The sequence below is a fragment of the Corapipo altera genome, unplaced genomic scaffold, assembly GCF_003945725.1.
Source record: "Corapipo altera isolate COAL_440 unplaced genomic scaffold, ASM394572v1 48b, whole genome shotgun sequence".
Classification (NCBI taxonomy): domain Eukaryota; kingdom Metazoa; phylum Chordata; class Aves; order Passeriformes; family Pipridae; genus Corapipo; species Corapipo altera.
In genome coordinates, this window is record NW_020884884.1 from 15,942,428 (window position 1) to 15,961,813 (window position 19,386).

The window sequence follows — 19,386 nt, forward strand, 5'->3', positions numbered from 1 at the left end:
AATTACTTATAGTGATACATGTGGGTGTGTGTAACCCCAGTGACTGAGCAAAATTAGGAGCTGTATGGCCAGTAGATTGAGGGAAGTTTATGTCCCTTCTGCATGGTCTGCATGGAGTTTTGGGCCCCTCCACTTCAAGAGGGTTTTAGAGAAATTGTAGAGAGTCCAGTAGCATGTGACTGATGAGTAGATGTTAAAGGAGCTACTCTTGTTCAGCTCTTAGGAGGCTGAGGGGTGCTCAAATAGCATTCTGCAGGTACTGGAAGAGTGCTTATAAGGATGACAGAGCCAAGCTTCTCCATAGTGCCAGGTATTAAAAGAAGAGGAAACAATAGCAAATTCTGGCTTGGGAGGTTCAGGTAAGACACTGGGGGAGAAAGTGTTATGTAGGAGGTGATAGTGAAACAACTGGTCCAGAGACACAGTGGAATCCCTCTCCTGGGAGATGTTCAAGACTTGGCTGGGGGAACCCTGTGGTTTACATTATGTGGGCAGTAGTCTCATTTTAAATGGGAAACTGGACCAGAGACTGTTTAGGAGGGTTTTGTGGCCAGCACTTCTGTGACTGTATGTGTAGCCTACAGCTTGTTTTTCTTTCACTTTTTATGAAAAGCTTTCCTTAAAATTGCTTCTTTTCAGTCATACACAATTTTTTTCTGTATTTCTGATTTCTTGGGAAAAGATACTCCAGCTATTACTTTACTAAGGTGCTCCTTGTGATCTGTCAGCTTCAGATCAATCCTGCTATTGCACTGCCCAGCTCTGTCAAGGTTGAGGGATTTCAGAGATCATTTTCAGTATTGTGTGTTGGTGAAGAATCCTACCTTTCAGTAAATCTGACCCTTAAGTAATCATCATCTGGGATTTTACTATCACAAGTCAAGTCTGAGACTCCAGAAATAACCTGCGGGTCCTTACTTTGAAGTTCTAACCTTGTGTGTACTTGTAAAGCAATAAATTATAAAATTAATGAAATTTTAGACACATTTTGAGAGTGCCATTGCAGAGATATGCTCTACTACTATAGTAAGTTTGTGAGCATGTGATGTGTTGTGAATCATTTTGATTACAATAATACAGAACATTTCTGCTAAAATTCAGTATTTTAGCATTATCTCCTAATTTGGACTCAGTTCTTAATTGTTTTGCTCGTCTTCTCTAATTATGCCTTCAGAAAGGGTTAAGATGGTATACAAATTATTTGCTTTTACAGGTACACCTAAAACTTAGATGCTGAATTTTTAAATTCAGAGGACATGACAAACCTAAACCATCTGAATGAGATGGTAATGCTTTCATTGCTTGACTTCACTGTTCAAGTGTCCATATAAACTGTTTTGTTTGTTCATGTCTCTGTATCCTGAATTAACAGCTTTCATTTATGGAATTCAGCATTTCTTTAGCCACTCCTATCCTATCCTGCATGGTTGAGAGTACTAACTTCTGTTTGTTCGTTTGTTAAATGCCTTTATAGAGTTCTATGATCAGGAAATCATAGTTATACTTACCTGAACTCTTACCTTTTTTTAGTGCTGATGATTAAAAAAACCCCACAGCATTTACAAAGCTACTCACTATTGTCACTGTGCACTTCATTGAAGCAAAATGAAAGCCTGTTTTTTCTATTTCAAGTTTCACTGGAAGTTTAGCTTACAGATAATGTTTCTGGTTTTGCCTATTTCATATCTTCTTCCAGCTGCCAAGTGTGAATCACGAAGGATTAGTGAAAATTTAGTGTATTATTTTTAAGTGTCAATTTTGAATCATATGGAGAATAAAATTGAAAGACAAGGTACATCTGTCTTTAAATATATTTGCTCTCAAGAGCTGCAGGCACTTTCCCATTTTCAGTCCCTTTCATCCCACTGACATTTTTACTAGATTCTTTTTTTCTAAAACATGGCAGCATTAGCCTACCTCATTTCATGGTTTCGGTTTCTACATATTGCTTTGACTGTCTGTAAATAAAGAATGGTTTTCACTTGGTAATGAATATTATGAATTTATTACTTGAAAGAGAAATTTTTTCATCTATGAGTACATTTTTAGAATATCTAACAAGGTGATATTTTCCAGATTGCTAACTGATAATCACAAGTTTATCTTTTCTTTTTCCTTGCTTTACACATTATTATCTTAGCATTAGCCTTTCACTTTGGTTTGTTCTTGGTTTTTTTCTAATCTTCTGGACAGATTAAGCAGCTTCATAAGATTATAATAGAGGTTTTGGACTTTGCAGTAGTCTCTTGCTTGATTTCCTACAACTTTGAATGAAAGAAGTGTCTGGAATCCTACTTGCATGTCATTGCTGTTTCTGGACTTTTTGATTTGTCTGTGTAGATGCAAATATTATTATTAGTAGCAAATCCTGATCAGGTGCTAATTTGGGGGTTGAACATTCCCCCAAACTGCTTGTCACAGTTGCATTTCAGTGGGGAGAGATAGAAGGAGGTTGGCTGTTGTGTTTACTAACCCAACCTCTCACAGCTTGAGAGAGGCTGGTGGGCAGAGTGACGTGGTGCAGTGAGGTAGGTGGTGCATCAGAGCTAGGATCTGTTTCCTCTGCTGCTAGTCTGCTGGCTTGGGACTGCCCTCATCTGCATCCCTCCATCTACTTCCCAATTTGTAAGCTAATCATCTTGGACTTCTTTGGAAGGGCACCTTTGAATAAATGAGAAGCAAATGAAGACTATTACCCGTCCAGAACTGGAATTCACTGTTAGGCCATCTGAGGTGTCTTCTGTGGCGTTTGCAGGTGTGATGCAGGACCTGTGCTGCTGGCATGGCAGCTGGAGGGCAGGCGGGTTCCCTCCGTCACCTGTTTGGCGTTGAGTGCCTGTGTTGAGGCAACCAAATTCCTCTCCAGATATCTGTGAATACTCTGTACATCTTGTACCCTTTCTGCTGAGGCTTTCTTGGCCAATCTCCAGAAAACCTACCAGAGCTGCTAACTGTGCAGTCCTGCCCCATCCTTGTACCAGCTTGAGCATTTGTCTGTTCCCTCATTGAGCCAACTTGGCTCAGTAAACTGGCAAAGAAACTGACTTGTCTCCCCGAGCAAGACAGTATATAATTATTAAGAAATACTAAAAGAAGGACTAAGCCTGCATTTGTTACAGCTCCTTTCTCCTGGTTTAAAATGTACAGAACTTCTTAATTGATGCATATTTTTATTATTAAATCCAGATGTAACAAAACCTAAGAAAAAGCACTTCTGTTCTTAAACCTCCTCTTCCTCCCTCCACTGCCTAGAATAAAATGTAGATTCTTGGAGAAGCTCAAAACAGTTGTCTCTTCTTTGCACTTAATCATATAAATTATTTCGGATTATCTGTAGATTTCAAGATAATAAAACATCAGTACAATTGCTTGTTTTCTTGGTTTTCCATAACCATAGTGGTTATGGAAAGGTAAATTTAACTTATGGCATTGTTGACTGACAGAGTGAAAAAGTCTGTTCAGCATTTTGTGTCAACATTTGTTCAGAGGAGCAATATTAGAGTAAATGCTATTTTTTTAAAAGGCTTTCTTTTATGATCTTCTAAAATGCATTTATTGCCAAATAATTGTGTCTGTATTCATGATAGCTTATCACTTGCCAGTTATATTCTTAGTGTGTAGCCAAATCTTTTTTGCTTTTTTTTTTTTTTTCATTTTCTGGCAACCTTTACTTGTCTTGCATTATTACAGAGCTTGAGTTGCCTTAGATGAGTAAGTTAGGTTGTGTTCCTTTCTGTGCTTCTAGAATCTTCTGTTTCTCTCAGATCTTTACTTCAGAGGTGCCATGTCAGTTGTATTTTGGATATTCAGGGACTGCTGGTTGGTTAAGTCAAGCCCAGTGTTAAAGTGAATGAGCTAGTAGGTATAGATCAAATTTCCAATACCTAGCTGATTTCATTTAAGTATCAGTGCTTTTAAATTGTGTAATTTTACAGACATGGGAGTATTTCAGATTTTCATAGAACATATGACTGTGGACGGGACATTACTTATTGTGTGGAATACTTCTACCTTCATTCTCATTTTGAATTATCTGGTTAGTGTTAAGTGGTCTGTTTTTCAAGAGCAGGTTGTTTTGAAAAGCGGAAGAGGTAATTTCACATCTTCTGAAAATGCCAAACTAAATTTCTAATGTCTTCCTTTTGTTGTGGCTTCCAGATTAATTACAAGTTTGGCATTTTTTTTTTATTAGATAGCCAACAATAAGGATGCATTGAGAAAGACTTGGAACCCCAAATTTACATTAAGAAGTCACTTTGATGGAATAAGAGGTCTCGCTTTTCATCCGGTTGAACCAGTCTTAATAACAGCTTCAGAGGACCATACTTTAAAAATGTGGAATTTACAAAAAACAGCCCCAGCAAAAAAGTAAGATTTTTTTTTTACTTTGCTTCAAGAACAGTTTTAATATATGAAGAAAAGAGATAATTGTAGATACCACTTCACAGGATGGCCCTTGGAGTTCATGGAAAGTGTTACTTGACTTTAAGAGTAGGAAAACAAGCTCATAGAGTAGTGTGGAGACTTCTGAAGAGTGCCAGAAGAAATCCATGTGTGTTCCTGAGTGTATTTTGTTTGTAAGAAGGAAAACCATTCACATTTTTATATTTTCCTTGCAGATAACATGACAAATTAATTTACTAGTGAAAATATTTGGATGCGGCCTGTCAGTGTGCTTGCATGTGGATATAAATGTACAAGATGCATTTTTATATATATGCATATGTATGTATACACATACATGCATATACATGTGTACAGCTTTAAACTTTGAGATGTTGCCTTTGTACACTGTCTCTTGTGAGTTGCTGGGGATTTGCAGAAATGAGAGCAATTTGGTAGCAGGGCTAATAATGGTAATGGTAAGGAAGTACATCAGACCTTTGAGGAGGACTGGGCATAACATGGGGTCTTCCCTCAGCCTGTAACAAGCACCAGATTGATAAAGTCCAGAGCAGCAAATTTTTTGCTACAGCCTTGACATAAAAACAAGGAGTCAAAAACTCCTTTGCTCTAATAGGGGTTTGGAGCACTTAATGATATATTCCATGTGATACTGATGTCTCTCCATTCCTTCCCCACCACTGGTGTAGCTACCTACTGGCTTGATTGATCTGTGAGTTTGTGAACTACCTTGAAGGTCTTTAAACTAAAAAAAACAAACCAAACAACAAATCCTGCAAATGAAAGATTGTGAATAGTTCCTAGACATGTGAAAAATTGTGTTGAAAGTTGTGGGGGAAACATTGCAAAAGACATAACAGTGATTTTAAGAATTTAACACGTTTTTGTAAAGCATTGTGTAAGATCATATACATGTTAACATTTCCTTGTACTTCATTTAGGAGTGCTTCTCTTGATGTAGAGCCAATATACACCTTCAGAGCACATAAGTAAGTATTTCCTGGGAAATATTGTCATGAGAAAGATATGTTTTTTAAACAGAAACAGAATTTTTTTAAAAGGTAATTTCCACCTTATCAGCTACTGATTTCTTTAGTTGTGATGTCTTTAGTTCCCATTTTATTTAAAATATCTGCATGTGTCCATCTCCTTTCTGCGTAGTTATTTATGTCTGAAGCTGGGTAGACCAAAATTTTAAAATTAAAAACCTACAAATTATACAGTTCCAATTTGATTAAGTGTTCTGTTCATTATTGCAGCTCTTGCCTTTTTGTCAGATGTGTGCATATGTAGAAGGAAGCTGAAGAAGAATGAATGCAGTGAATTTAAATCTACTGAAATTATTTCGTGAAAGAGCCTTAGGTCTTTTACGAAGGGAAAAGAAACTGCTTATGCAAAATAAAAAACCCTACAGTTTGAAAGTGGGACACTTCTCACATCTCATGTGCCTAATGATTATATTGTTCTGATTGTAGTTACGTTACCAAATATTGTGGAGGTTTTTTTGTGGGAAGTGTTGTAGCTTATGATTTCATTATGCGGAATTTTTGTTGCAATGCGTGCAGCAAGTGAATTGTATCTAGCAGGAAAATTTGAAGATTCTGTTGGCATTGCATTTCACATAATGAAAATGTCAATATTAAATGTTTCTTTGGGGGTTTCTTCCAGTGGACCAGTGCTCTGTGTGGTGATGAGCAGTAATGGTGAACAGTGTTACAGTGGGGGAACAGATGGCCTTATCCATGGCTGGAACACAACCAACCCGAACGTTGACCCCTATGACTCTTACGGTATGTTGCTGTCAGACACACCAGTGAAATGATTGTTTAGTGACATTAATGTTTTTTGTTAAAATAGGATACTTTGTAGATAATGCTTATTTGAAAATTTAAAGGAGCAAATTGAATGTTAGCTTCAATTACTTAAAGTAAATTTTTGGTTTAATGCTGATGCTCGTTGATAAGAAAATAAAATGTCTTAAAATTTCTTAAATTTTAAATGTCCTAAATTTTCTTTAGAAAGGCCTTAATTTCATCACAGTTTTGAGAAACAGCTAGATTCAAAAAGTCCAGGACTAAACCTGATAATTTGGCAAGTACAGCAAATGTATATTTTAGTGTTCTTTTCTTTGACGAATTTCTGTGTAATTAGATAAAGAGATTTAATGGTCTGAGACCAAAGCTGTTAATGTTGTCCACAAACACGTAAAAAGGCCCAGTTCAGTACGATTTACCAGATCTGAATGGATGTCAGCCTTGTTTCTGGATTTTAAGTTTATTTTTCACTTCTTTAGCTTCTTTAGCAGTTGGCCTCAAAGCTGACTTTTGCATAAAAGGGACTGATGTACCATTAATGGCTGCTTGAAAGTGAAACAAACTGAAGTGTGTTTATCCCATTTCTGTAATGTCCCTTCTGCTGAAATGTTGTTTTGTTCCTTTAGTTGCAAACTGGGTAACTGAATATCATGTATGCTGATGAAATTCAAGCATCTTAATACCAGAATAATTGAAACTTCCATGTTGGTATGACATGATTGGCTTGGGGTTTTTTTTATGGATTAGCTCCGTGAGGTTGGTGCATAAACACAGATCAAGATACAGCTATTGATGTAATTCAAATTTTGTTTTGAAATGTGTTTTGTTGTGTTTTGTTCACAGATCCTTCTGTTCTAAGAGGTGCTTTTGTAGGCCATACTGATGCAGTGTGGGGTCTGGTTTACAGTGGAGCGCACCAGCGATTGCTGTCCTGTTCAGCAGACGGCACTATACGTTTATGGAAAGCTACAGAAATTGCTCCAGCTCTCAATATATTTAATGATAATCAAGGTATAGAAAATTGCCTTAGAAGTTCATGAACATCTCTGTTCAGACTGACATAATTTTGGTTACTGAATAGAAATACTTCTTGCTTTTTTTGCTGGATTTTATATACTTATGAATGATATGGGAAGAGTAAATTTTGGGACCCTTCTTTTTTGATGCTAGCTGAATATATACCTATGTGCAGGGGGACAGTCACATACATCTAAAAGCCAACTGCTTTAGATGATCTGCTGATGTTACTAGCACCAAGGAGTATAATGTATCAACTCCATAATTCAGATTCAAATTGAATTTCCTTTAGGCATGTGCTTTTGGTTTTTCCAGAATAAAAAGCCCTTTCTTCTTCTAATAGAAGTTTGGAGTAGCCACTGCTTCGTCTCAGGCCAGTGTCATTGTACCTTCCAGAATTGTTCCTTGTACCTCTAGCACAGAGATTCCAGCTGAATATATAGATAGCCTATTCATCCTAAACACTGCTAGTTGAAATAATGTTAATCTTTGGATTTAGTTACAGAAATGTCTTGCACAAATCAAAATCCCACTATTTAGAGTCTAATTTCTTGAAGTTGCTGTCTAAGTGGTCCAGAATGAGCCCACTGATGTTGCCAAGTTCTCTTGGAGTTGATTGTCCTAAAAACAGCCTATGAGCTGCGAAAGTTCCTTGGCTCTTCATAAAGACTTTGAGGCAAAATAAACTTTAGCATAACTCAACAGACTTATCAAGTTATAGTATAAAGCTGGTCAAATATACCATTACTTGTTATGCTATACTGAGCAAAATAAAAAATATTTCATATATTTTAGTTTTTGCAAAAATATGTTTCCAAAGGTCTGCAGGATTCTACGAAAAACATAACTGGCTTATTACCAGCTTATTGCCTATCTGCCTACTTTGAAAACTTCCTGGTAACTGTTGGGTATTTTTGGGAGTTGTTTTGGTTTTAATTATTAAATTAAGGGGGAGGGAGGACTAGTCTTGCCAAAGTTGTGAAATTCAAAGATCCTCCTTTGAAACCCAGTTTTCATATGACTTATTGATAACCTTGAACAAACTCTCTAAAATATCTGGCATTCATCATTTAAGTCCTTTAGATTAACCATTGTAGGCCTCCCAAGAAGCTGCAGATCACCATGCATGACAGCAGTAGAAAAGGTCACTTCAGAAACAATGTGTTTTCTTCTCACTCCAGTCCTTTTTTTTGTTCTTTTTGGAGCACCTCTAGATAAGTACCACCATTCCTTAGAAATATTCCAGAGGTCCTGTGTCCAAAAAAGATGTTTCTCCCATGAATCTTTAGAGAGTTTAGAGAGACATGATGATATTCCTGTGTTATCTGAATCTATAACATTAGTTTGCTTAAAATTCAGTGTCTCACTATTTATCTTTTCCTCCTCCTGACATCTCTTGCTACCAGGATTGTTCTTTCACATAGCAGGTGATGAACAGGACATTTGAGGAGAAAAATCCCAAGGGATATATCCTATACCCAAGCTTTGCTGATTTGACCTTATGTCCGGTAGTGTTCAGATAGCTACAGTGTAAGGAGGTCAGATAAATACCACAATCAGCAGGATGGACAAAGCTTTGAAATATGAATTTATAATGTATTTATATAACTTCCTATGATGGCAGTGTCAGGGTATAAAATTTGCACCTTGAGAACTTTGGTGGATTTTTTTAAGCTCTGATTTTAACCAAGTTAATAATAATAATAATGTTAATCATCTGTTATGTCAGTGGTTTTACCATTTCAATTTCATGTCATTTTACTTGAGGCAATAGAGTCATTTTGTGTTTTTTGAGAATTGCTGTTACACTTAAAGGAAGGAAAAGGGGCTAGGGAGTTCTTACTTTCTTAATTTCGAAGTAGATTTCTACCCAGCTGCAGTTCCAGATACAGGATCTTAGTAAAGAATGTTGTTGATACACGTAAAAAAAAAAAAAAAGGATTAAAATAGTGATCATACTGGGCAATCTGTTTAGATTGGCATAATGTATGTTTTAAAATGCAATATTTCCTTTCATAATCATGGTCCTTTAGATGTTAAAGTGCTTACTGATTGGGGGTTTTTTGTTTGGGGTTTTTTTGTTTACTTTATACCAACTAAATCACTACGTTGTTTTCTAGAAATGGGAATCCCTTCCTCAGTAGATCTTGTGAGCAGTGACCCAAGCCTCATGGTAGCATCATTTAACAGTGGACACACTAGCATTTTTAACATGGAGACACGGCAACGAATTCTTACCCTGGAGTCCAGTGTGGATACAAGTATGTATCAAAAAAAACCAAATTGACCAAAGGAAAAAAAAATTGCTTCTTTAAGATTGATACTGTTGATAATCTTTTCGGTGTTTCCAAACAGGCAAGTGTCATGAGAAATTATAACATGAATTATGTTACAAGCTGTGTTTTGAGATGTAATAGTAAATTGTTATTACTATAACAGACCTTGTGGATATTTCAGTAGCAGAAGAGTACATGTGCTTTTGAAATAAGGTAGAAGAAACAAGATGACACTGAATTGCTTTTCAAAAGACAGTAGAACAAGGAAAAACACAGGTTTCTCTAGTACAGCTCAGTGGTCTTTGCAGATTCAAGATTTCTTTTTCCTCTTCAGTACAAAATTGCAAAATAGAGGTAATATCAGGAAAACTTAAAGTTGAGTTTATCAAAAATTCAGGAGTGTGTGTGGATTCTTTTTTATTTTTCCTCAGAGGTATCCCTTTTCAATGATTTCTTACACTCTTGCCTCATTTGGACTTGGGCTGTAGTTGAAGTTTTCACTGCAGGAGAAAAGCAAAACTCCAGTGGAAGAGTATTCATTGACAAGGTCATGTATAATGCCTTGGATCATGACAATGGCCAATATGAGAAGTTGTAGAGGATACTGTGAGGAGCCTTCTATAAGTAAATTATTTTACCCTGGCATTAGAAAAGAGACCAAAGGTTTAATATTCAAGCCACAATGGTAACTTGATAACAATATAATTTTTTTTTTTAAATTTTTATATTCCCCACACACACACATGCTCCTTAGTTTTATGTCACTGACTTCTGCTGTTAATTAGGTTTTTTGAAAGGACTAAGCCCTTCTTGTTGGCTTTGCTTGTCTGTTTTAAACTAGTTAAATGCCTGTCATTTTATCAGATGGAATGGAAAGTGCCATCTCCCTTCTGTATTATATTCCTTACTGTGCAGGATTTCTTCTTTTAACTCACACCTTTGTTCCTATCTGAAAAAACAGTCCTAAATTAGTTAACTTGAGTCAGTGGTAGTTACCTTTCTGCTTCCCTCTTCCTTCCCCCTTCTATTTTTTTTTTACCTCCTCCTTGCTGTAATTCAGTAATGTTCCTTTAAGAAAACAAGGCCGTGATGTGGCAGCCAGCAGTCCCCATTTAGTATCTTTAGTTATGTAATAGTACTATAAAGCTTACAAGTATTTTAAAGAAGTAAATGACTATTTCTACAAGAACTAGGCAAGAGGAAAACGAGTCACCTGAAATGCCCTACCACCACTACGCAGGGACTCCACTGTTCAGTATAAGCCTCACTTTGCTTGTCATTGTCAAACTGTGAGGATAGCTGCCTGTGATGAAGATTCATGTGCTTTCAGTTATTTTAGGGGGTTTATTCATATGAATGGGGTTTTCTTGCTTAATTTAGACTTTAATAATTTTTAAGTGTTCCATGGATGCTGACAAGGCTTGATGGTTCAGATTTTTATAGAAATATGTAAACTGAAGTTTTTACCACTTTAATAGCAAGTGATCCTATAGTAGTATTCTATTTTGTTTATTTTAGTAAGAATTTTGATTAAATAATGTGTTCTTTGGAAGCAGTTTAACTAAATACAGTCAACATGAAAGACAATACCTGTATTTTGATGTACTGTGGAGTGACTGGTTTTGGTTTTGTCATAATTTATGCCTCTTAAGACCACCTTTGCACTAATCTGTGCATCACAACAATGCCTAGATTTCTAATCAGAAAACTTCTATACTTTTTTTTTTGTTTGTGTATGTGTATATATATATGCATGCTGTTTCAAAATTATTGAAGAATAGGAAAATGACTCTCCTATGAATAGTCCAGCATCCTTTTTTTCCCAGTAATCATAATTTTAATCCATATATATCAAATAATAATAGGTGGGGTTTATTTGCTTGAAATAAACTGCCTGTACTGTTTGTATGTTATGAAGAAAGTTTTACTTGGCAGGAGGAGGAATGTGGCAGTAGGGAAGTGCAAAAAAGATGTTTTCACTCAGTTTTTGGTTTCACATTTTTGCCTGACGTGTCTACCTAAAACTATGTCCAAAGGTTGGACCTTATTTGGCATACATATGGTTTATGTATGACTCTGTGCCTGTGTAATTTGGAAAGTATTTTAGAGTAAACCATATAAAATAAGATGCTAGCTGAGAGTTTCCAGTATATAAATGTAAGAATTATTTTGCAAATAAAATGGATTACATATTTATTTCTTAGTAGCAATCTTTCAAAGTATTTAGAAATTGACATGTATGATATGTGTTGGTTTTTTTAAGCAATCAGTTCCTCCTGTCAGATAAACAGAGTCATCAGCCATCCAACTCTTCCAATTAGTATCACTGCTCACGAAGACAGACACATCAAATTCTACGACAACAATACAGGTATGCTTCTCTTCAGCAGGTCTTAGGTATAGCCATTGTATAATGTAAATCATAACTAGAATTTCATTAAGAATAATATTATTCAGATGAATGCTGAGGGATGTCAAGAACTGGATAGCCTCTGAAACGGAAATCTCTCGTCACCAGTAGATCCCAAAGATTGCCAGCCCACTTAAAACTTTGTTGGCACAGTGATAAGGAACCTGCATAATTTTCTGTCCCTTCTTATAAAATGCCTTATGTATGGGATTTATAAATATTTAACATAAAAGGAAGCTTTTTCAAAATCTTTATGGGCTTATGTTTATGTTTCTTCTATTGGTTGTCTGTGTTATTTTGATCTGGAGAACAGGAAGCTCTGCCACTCTAGTGCTTTCTAGACCTCTGCTGCACTTGACCCCGATTTCTTATTTTTAATCTGAAATCATTGCTGTAATTGCAATAAACTGTAATAGAACAATAATTCTCTCTGAGTTGACTAAAATCATGCCATATTCTTATGTATCATTGCTTTTAGTATACTCAGCCCCTGCTTTCCTTCCCATTCTAGATCTTACTTCAGAACTCAATTCAGTTAAGAGGCAGTTATTTAAAATGCAGTGGTTGCAGCACCAGGGTGGCTTTGCAGACATAAAACAAAAGTCTCACAATGTTGATGATACTGCTACTGTGCCTCTCTGGAGACTGTAAATTTAAAAGAATGACTTCTTGTATAATTTTAATGATTCAGTCATGGGTTTTCTATTTATAGTGTCAGCTGTGGTAGGGTCATAAGCAGTGAATACAAATAACAAAGTTAATTGCAGAAAATAACATAAATAACTCTTTTCTTTCAAAGGAAAACTGATCCACTCCATGGTAGCTCACTTAGATGCAGTTACAAGTTTAGCTGTTGATCCTAATGGCTTGTATTTGATGTCTGGCAGTAAGTACATTCAGATTTCATTTCTTTTTCTCATAATGGTGGCAGACATGAGAATTGTAAAGAAAACTGTTTCCCCTTTCTTTAGGTCATGACTGCTCCATTCGCTTGTGGAATCTTGAAAGCAAGACCTGCATCCAAGAATTTACTGCTCATCGCAAAAAATTTGATGAGTCAATTCATGATGTGGCATTCCACCCCTCCAAATGTTATATTGCCAGTGCAGGAGCTGATGCCCTGGCTAAAGTGTTTGTATGACAGAGTGCTTCCTGTTCAACTTTAACTTTGTATATATTTAACCAGCTGCACAAAGAGAAGAGGAGGGCATGAGTTGTTTTATCCTGCCCTGTAATTCAGAATGTTTGTAAGTGTTTAGTTTTGCAGGGTGCTGTTTTCTAAATTGATGTTTGCTCTGATTTCTGTGAGCTCAGCTGGTGCTGAGAGCTTGGAATCTCTCAGTTTCACATAGTTAAAAAAAATAAAAAATAAATGCTTTTATTTTAGAGGGTGTGAATTTTCGTCCAGGCAGGCCTTGGGTGAAACTAGGTCTACGTATTCTCTATTAATAAAATGAGAGTACTGGAAAGAAGGGGTCTTATTGCATCAGGGAGTAGGAAAAGAGGGAAACTTCCTAGGATGCTTCTCATTGAGGAATCTTAATGTTAAATCACCTGGAAAAAGTGATTCAGAGTCAGTTCACATGCTCATTACTGTATCACGTGAGAGGCACTTTGTCATCCCTTTGGTATGAATAAAGTAGATCTTGTTCAGAGAGCAGTAGAGGATTGTTAATCTCAGCCTAATTTGGTTGCTAGCCTAAGGTAAATGCAATTAAAGGAAAGCAGATTACTAACATAAATTAAAATGCAGCAAAGTTTCTGTTATGTCTTCTATGTTATACAGTAAATATTTAGTTTGCAAAAAAATTTATATAATTTTTAAAGACTGTATTAGCATATGGCTAGAAGCTGAGCCTTTACTCTAAGTCCCAATTAACAACAGACTGAAGCAGTCTGTATATACTGTAGTAGCGATCTTAACTTATTCAATGCTGTTTATTCTTGGAGATCTGGCACAAGAAATTATCCTAAAGCTTTCCAAAGAAGCTGTCATACAATTTAGTTACCAAACATTCATCTCCTCTTCCTGTTTCTGCTAAAAAGGGTATCATTCTGGGCATTAAAAGATAACATGAAATACTTTTTTTGAAGATTAAATTTATACCTAATGCTTTGTATGAGTCCTGCTAGTGGAATAGGTGGGAACTATAGAAAACTCCATCAGTTTGAGAGATTCTGCTACTTCTAGAGGTATTTCCCAGCTTCACCTTTTGTGGGACGTTCTAACTTGTCCGCTTTGCTGGATGTATCGTGCCATTGATTAGGTTACCTGAAGAATGAGTGCTTCTTGTAACTACTCAACACATGTGCTTTGTTTATCTATTCAGAGCTTCTCTGTTGACTCGAATGACAAATAACTTTTAATCCAATCTTTTAGTCTTTTTATCCCTTCTTAGAGGAAGGTGAGTGGATTCTTTTCTATTATGTGTCATCATCAGAGTTATTATTGTTCATAAAGCGTGAAGTTGGACTTTTCCTCTAATGGGAATGGAAAGCAGAATTTCTGCTGGAGATGATTTCTGATGCTGATGTGAGTAGGAAAGAACCCAATGCAACTACCAGCCTGAGGTTAAGACTGGAAACTGATAAATAAATCTTTACCTTTAAACTGACACTTTGTAAACAGAAGTAATTGAAAGATATCAAAATAGGGTTTGACTGTGTTGTTTTTAGATGGCATTAGGGGATGGGACCACATTTGAAGAGTTTAAATCAAGTATATTATTTAGGTAAAAGGTTGACCTGTGTGCTGTTTGAGCCTGCAACACATTATATGTACTGCTAAAATATCCTGGAATACCTTTTATTGCTCAGAATATTCAGATATTTCACTTAATGATATTGATATGCAATATATTTCCATAGATAAGATTAGAACTTTTACCATAAAACAGATGACTACAATAATAATACAGATTATTTAGTTTTTATAAAATGTTTTGGTTATGATGGAAGGGGGGAAACTTGGCTGCAAAACTGAGCATTCAACTTTGTGAGAATTCTGTGTACTTGACTCATATTCTTTCAGTGTCATTATTTTATTTCTTTTTGAAGAGAAAATTGCAAAGATTTATTTGAAAAATTCTAAAAGTTATGTATATTATATATGTGTATATATATTGTAAACATGTATTAAATGTGTCTAGTAAGGGAAGACTCCATGGGTGCATTTTAATGTTTTAGTATTAAGAGTTCTCTTGAGTTTGTGTATACAGAGGATAATGGTGTGAGTATGAAATGAATGTTGTGCTTTTGCTTACACAGTACAATATGTAGTCACAGTTGTTTAAATTGCTGTACATAAAAACTAGTAGGCCAGCATGCTTGTTTTTAAAGACTGTCATTCTGATTACAATTGGAATGTAAGACGTGGCTGTTCAAATGTGAATTGAAAGATGTTTCCTTCTCGCTATTGAGCTCTTGCTCAAACTGAAAAGTGATTTTTTTTAAAAGCTGGCAATAGCTAGAGGATGAGGTGCCTTTAAAAAAAACAAAAACAAAACAAATGTAGCCTTACAAAGAGGTTGTGGAGTATATATATTTTTGTGCTTGTCTTCATAATTGATGTCAATGTCTTTTTACTGAACTTGCTCACATACTTGTAGGACTGCAGGGTATTGTGCATGAGCCTGTCAGATCTTCTGAACATCATCATAGGAGATAGGGTTGAAAAAATTATTTAGGTTATCTAGTCCATCTGCTTGCAAAAGCAGGGTTGTACACTTGTGAGTTTTAATATTGTCTTGGCCAGTGAGATTTTATATATATTCTAAACAATTAGGCTGCCTTTGGAAGATTATTTCAATGATTACATCTCACTGACAGGAGAATTTACTTGATGTTTAATAGCTCTTTTTTGTAATTTTGTGCCAGTATTCCAAGCCTTCTTTTGTACCATTTTGCATATTCCTCATGGTCTTTGTAATTTGGAACCCGCATGCACACACTGGTTCTATCTGTATATTTCCATTCCTTTCTGCTTTCTTCATGCTACTTTTTTAGTCTTCTTTTTTTACACAACTTTTTCTTGTTTTCAGCTTTTAGCTCAGTTCTCCATATCTCGGTGTCCATACTACCATTCCACATGCATGATTTGTTGGACTTAGTCTGAAGGTCATCTCTTAAGTGTGGTTGTTGTTCGGTAGGGTTTATCCTCTGTAACGTGATGCTTTTATGTAGGAAGACCAAAATTCTGTTGTCTCCCGAACCCAAATCGTATTTCTTTATTTCTCACAACTGCTTTAAATAACTTTGAGCATTGCTGCTTTTCGAGTTTCTTCTTCACTTTCAATATATTGTTATGAACCTTTTGCAGCTAGAGACTTAATTCCTGTTTCATGATTATCTTGGGTCTTACACGCTTTGAACTTCTGACCCCTGAGGGCACTAAATTATTTTTATTTGTTCCCCTTTTGTGTGCCCTCCTTCCTGGTTCAATGTAATTGGTAACTAATTAATGTGGTACATACTTTAATTGAAAGTGTAAACAAAACTGGACCTAAGGCTTATTCTTGCAAAAACTATTTTTCTGCAACATCAGTATATAGTGTTTTACCATTGCTATTTTTCCCATATCTAATTTACATGCTAAATTCTTTTAATGGTTAACTCATGTAATTTTTTGTGCATGTTAGCCTGTGCTACTGATTTTGGTTTTACTAACTGATTTAATGGAGAATTTTCAGTTTTTCTGTATGTTGAAAGTTGGTCTGCTAGTTTTAAATACTCTTATTTTTAATTTACTTCACTGTGCTGTTTGCTTCCACATGTTACCAAAATGCCTGCTCAGAATGATTTGGAGTAGCCTGGAAGAAGCTCCAGATATATTGTGTCACTCTTACAAAGTTCTGGTGTGTGCATTTATTTTTGTGCCTCAAAGAGAAAACTTTTGACATACCACATAAGTGATTTTATTACTTTTAAAAGAATCACCTGATGAATATTTTGGAATCTCATTTGTCTTTATTTTGATAAAATTTATTCTCTAGCAAGAAGCCTGTATAACTATATGCCACATTCTATGGATTATTTTTTTAGGATGTATATTTTCAAATAATGTTAAGTTAAAGCAGTTCCATACGCAATGTGGTTGAGTAAGTGTGTGGTGTTCACCATACAGCTTTGTCATTAGGTCATACAACACCATTTTTCGGTTGTGAATTTAAAGTAACCAGAAACTTGTCCTTTTCAATAAATATGGGAGAGACAAAGGGCTTAGTTACACCACCTTTTCAGTACACTTGTTGTATCACAGATGTGTCCCCATTCCTTCTTCCTTATGTTTTAACAATGTAATTTTGGGGAACAGCAAGTTCCATAAACTCATGTGTCATTTGAGCAGTGTTTGATGGGCAGAAGTGTTAGTCTATCTCGAAACAAAAAATTGAAAAGGGGGCTTAACCTTCAGATAAGCAAGTTCGGGGTTTTTTAAATGCCTTTCAAGGTGTGTATTTGGGAGCATTTACAGGCTGTGGTTAAGCAGTGTGTTTGCAGACTGTCCCAGGTATCCAAAAGCCTACTTGATACCTGTGTGAAATACCTCGTAAACCTGAATTGCATTAAGGAAGGAAATGCAGCCTTTGTGCTTGTCCTGTGTCTGTACAGGAGACTGTAGGAAGCAGGGAAACCATTTGCTGAACTCTCTAGGGGATAGAGTGTAGGTTAAATGGCCGGAACTGATGTGCCCTTCATGTGACTGGTGTCATCGTGGGTGGATTTGGCTGAGGAGCAGTGCAGTGGTTAGCCTGATGGTGCCACAAAGAAAAACTTAAAAATTTAGAATAACAAATTTACGAAGGCTTTCCCAAAGTTGCAGGTTGTATAAAGGATAAAATCTACTCTATATATCCAGATTCCAAATTACACACTGTTTTGTCAAAATAGAAGGCGAAGATTTTTCAAATTTCAAAATTTTGGATGAGATGGCAAGAGATTTGTAATAGCTATTACTTAAAATCTAAGAACAGAACTTACTCTTCTGCTGACACAGTCTTCATGTTGGAGAACCCTCTTATGTGAAGATAAACTCCTCAGACAGTGGGGCTACTCTTTTGCATTGGATAAGCATTTATTTAAAAACAGAACACAGGACTAAGTTTTTGTCTCATGTCCTTTAGTATTGAACCAAAGCCACAAAGTTTGGGTTGCAGAGTAGAATTTTAGCTTTGCTCCTCAGTTTTGTTTTTTTTCTTTAGGTATAACCTACATAGTTAATATATATTATATACAGTACCATCTATTTGACACACTTCACATTAAACAGCCCATGCTGTAAAAAATATCCCTTAAGTACTTTGTCACACAAGTGTGATGTGAATGGTTCCAGGTAATTTGTGACTCACTTAACAGGTATTGCCTCTCCATTTTCTAATGGGAGAGCTGATAAGATTCATGGAAATAAGTGTGAAAAATAGTTATAATGTAACATTTAAAAATATGCTGAAATTTGTGGCTGTTTAGTGGAAATTGGTTTGGACTACACTATTAGGAATGAAGAAGTCAGAATACCTCTTCAATGTGGGAAATAGGTTTGCGTAATGTTGTAATCTTTGACATGGTAATATGAGTTTTTTTGGGCATCTGCTGTTTGGGAGCATCATAGGGATGCACACTGTTGCTGTTTCTATTGAGTGACAGAGAGGAAGAAAATATTTCCATGAAAAAAATACTGAGATGTTTCAGGAAGCGCCCTTTTTTCCATAAGGATGTGAAGGCATTGAGAATATTTTATCTAAATCTGATAATGTGTTAGTTGAAGAGAATTACGACTTGACTCTTTCATCATCAGTTTCTTTAGGCTTAGAGATGAACACCATTATAACAAGTCACCTGTAAACTGCCAGTCAAAACCTCTGCCATGTTTCTACTGAGCGGCAAAGAAACTGTTGGAAACCAGTGTTGATCCATCCAGTTATATCAGGGTTTTTATATAAGAAACAACCCTTATCGTAAAAGAGCAAATGAACAAACTCCTAGAGGGGGTAGGGAGGGACTAGGATGACTTTTGTGTAAATAGTCCTTGTTCAGGCAAGTGATCTTGTTTAGCTGGTGGGACTCTTCCCAGCAGGGAGGATGGTTGGAAATAGGACCTTTAAACTAATGTCTCTGCCTGTGCTAATGAACACACCTGTTGTGCAGGATATCTATCCTTTTGATCTCTTTTTTTTATCTTCCCACTTAAATCCCCCTTTGAGGTTACATTTTCAGAGAATCTTAAAATCTCAGTGAGCTCTTATTGCAGGGTAGATTTCATAAAAGTCTATTGATTTTTCTCTCGGAGCGTTTTTTTGGAAGGGTGGTGGAGTTTCAGCTTCAGCCCTACCCCTCTCACCACCAAAAGACTGATTTGTACCTCCTTATTCCTAGTTCATTTAATTCTAATGAGTTATCTCTTACCCTACCTGCTGACTTAGCTTTGCTGCTCTGTAGTCACTTGTGAAAGCTTACAAAGTGCGATATCATT

At 36.0% G+C, this 19,386-nt stretch overlaps 1 protein-coding gene across 6 annotated transcripts in view; it reads left to right on the forward strand.

Annotated features, from left to right (window-relative positions):
• STRN (striatin) overlaps positions 1-17,304 on the forward strand; it is a 67,054-nt gene extending 49,750 nt beyond the window's left edge. For all 6 annotated transcript variants that reach the window (XM_027641267.1, XM_027641270.1, XM_027641265.1 and 3 more), the window contains 8 exons: positions 4,193-4,368; positions 5,346-5,393; positions 6,073-6,194; positions 7,062-7,229; positions 9,356-9,496; positions 11,775-11,882; positions 12,721-12,807; positions 12,893-17,304. In XM_027641267.1, coding sequence (XP_027497068.1) covers positions 4,193-4,368; positions 5,346-5,393; positions 6,073-6,194; positions 7,062-7,229; positions 9,356-9,496; positions 11,775-11,882; positions 12,721-12,807; positions 12,893-13,062 — 1,020 coding nt within the window. In that variant the 3' untranslated portion in view covers positions 13,063-17,304. The remainder of the gene's footprint in view (positions 1-4,192; positions 4,369-5,345; positions 5,394-6,072; positions 6,195-7,061; positions 7,230-9,355; positions 9,497-11,774; positions 11,883-12,720; positions 12,808-12,892) is intronic.
• Positions 17,305-19,386: the final 2,082 nt, after the last annotated feature.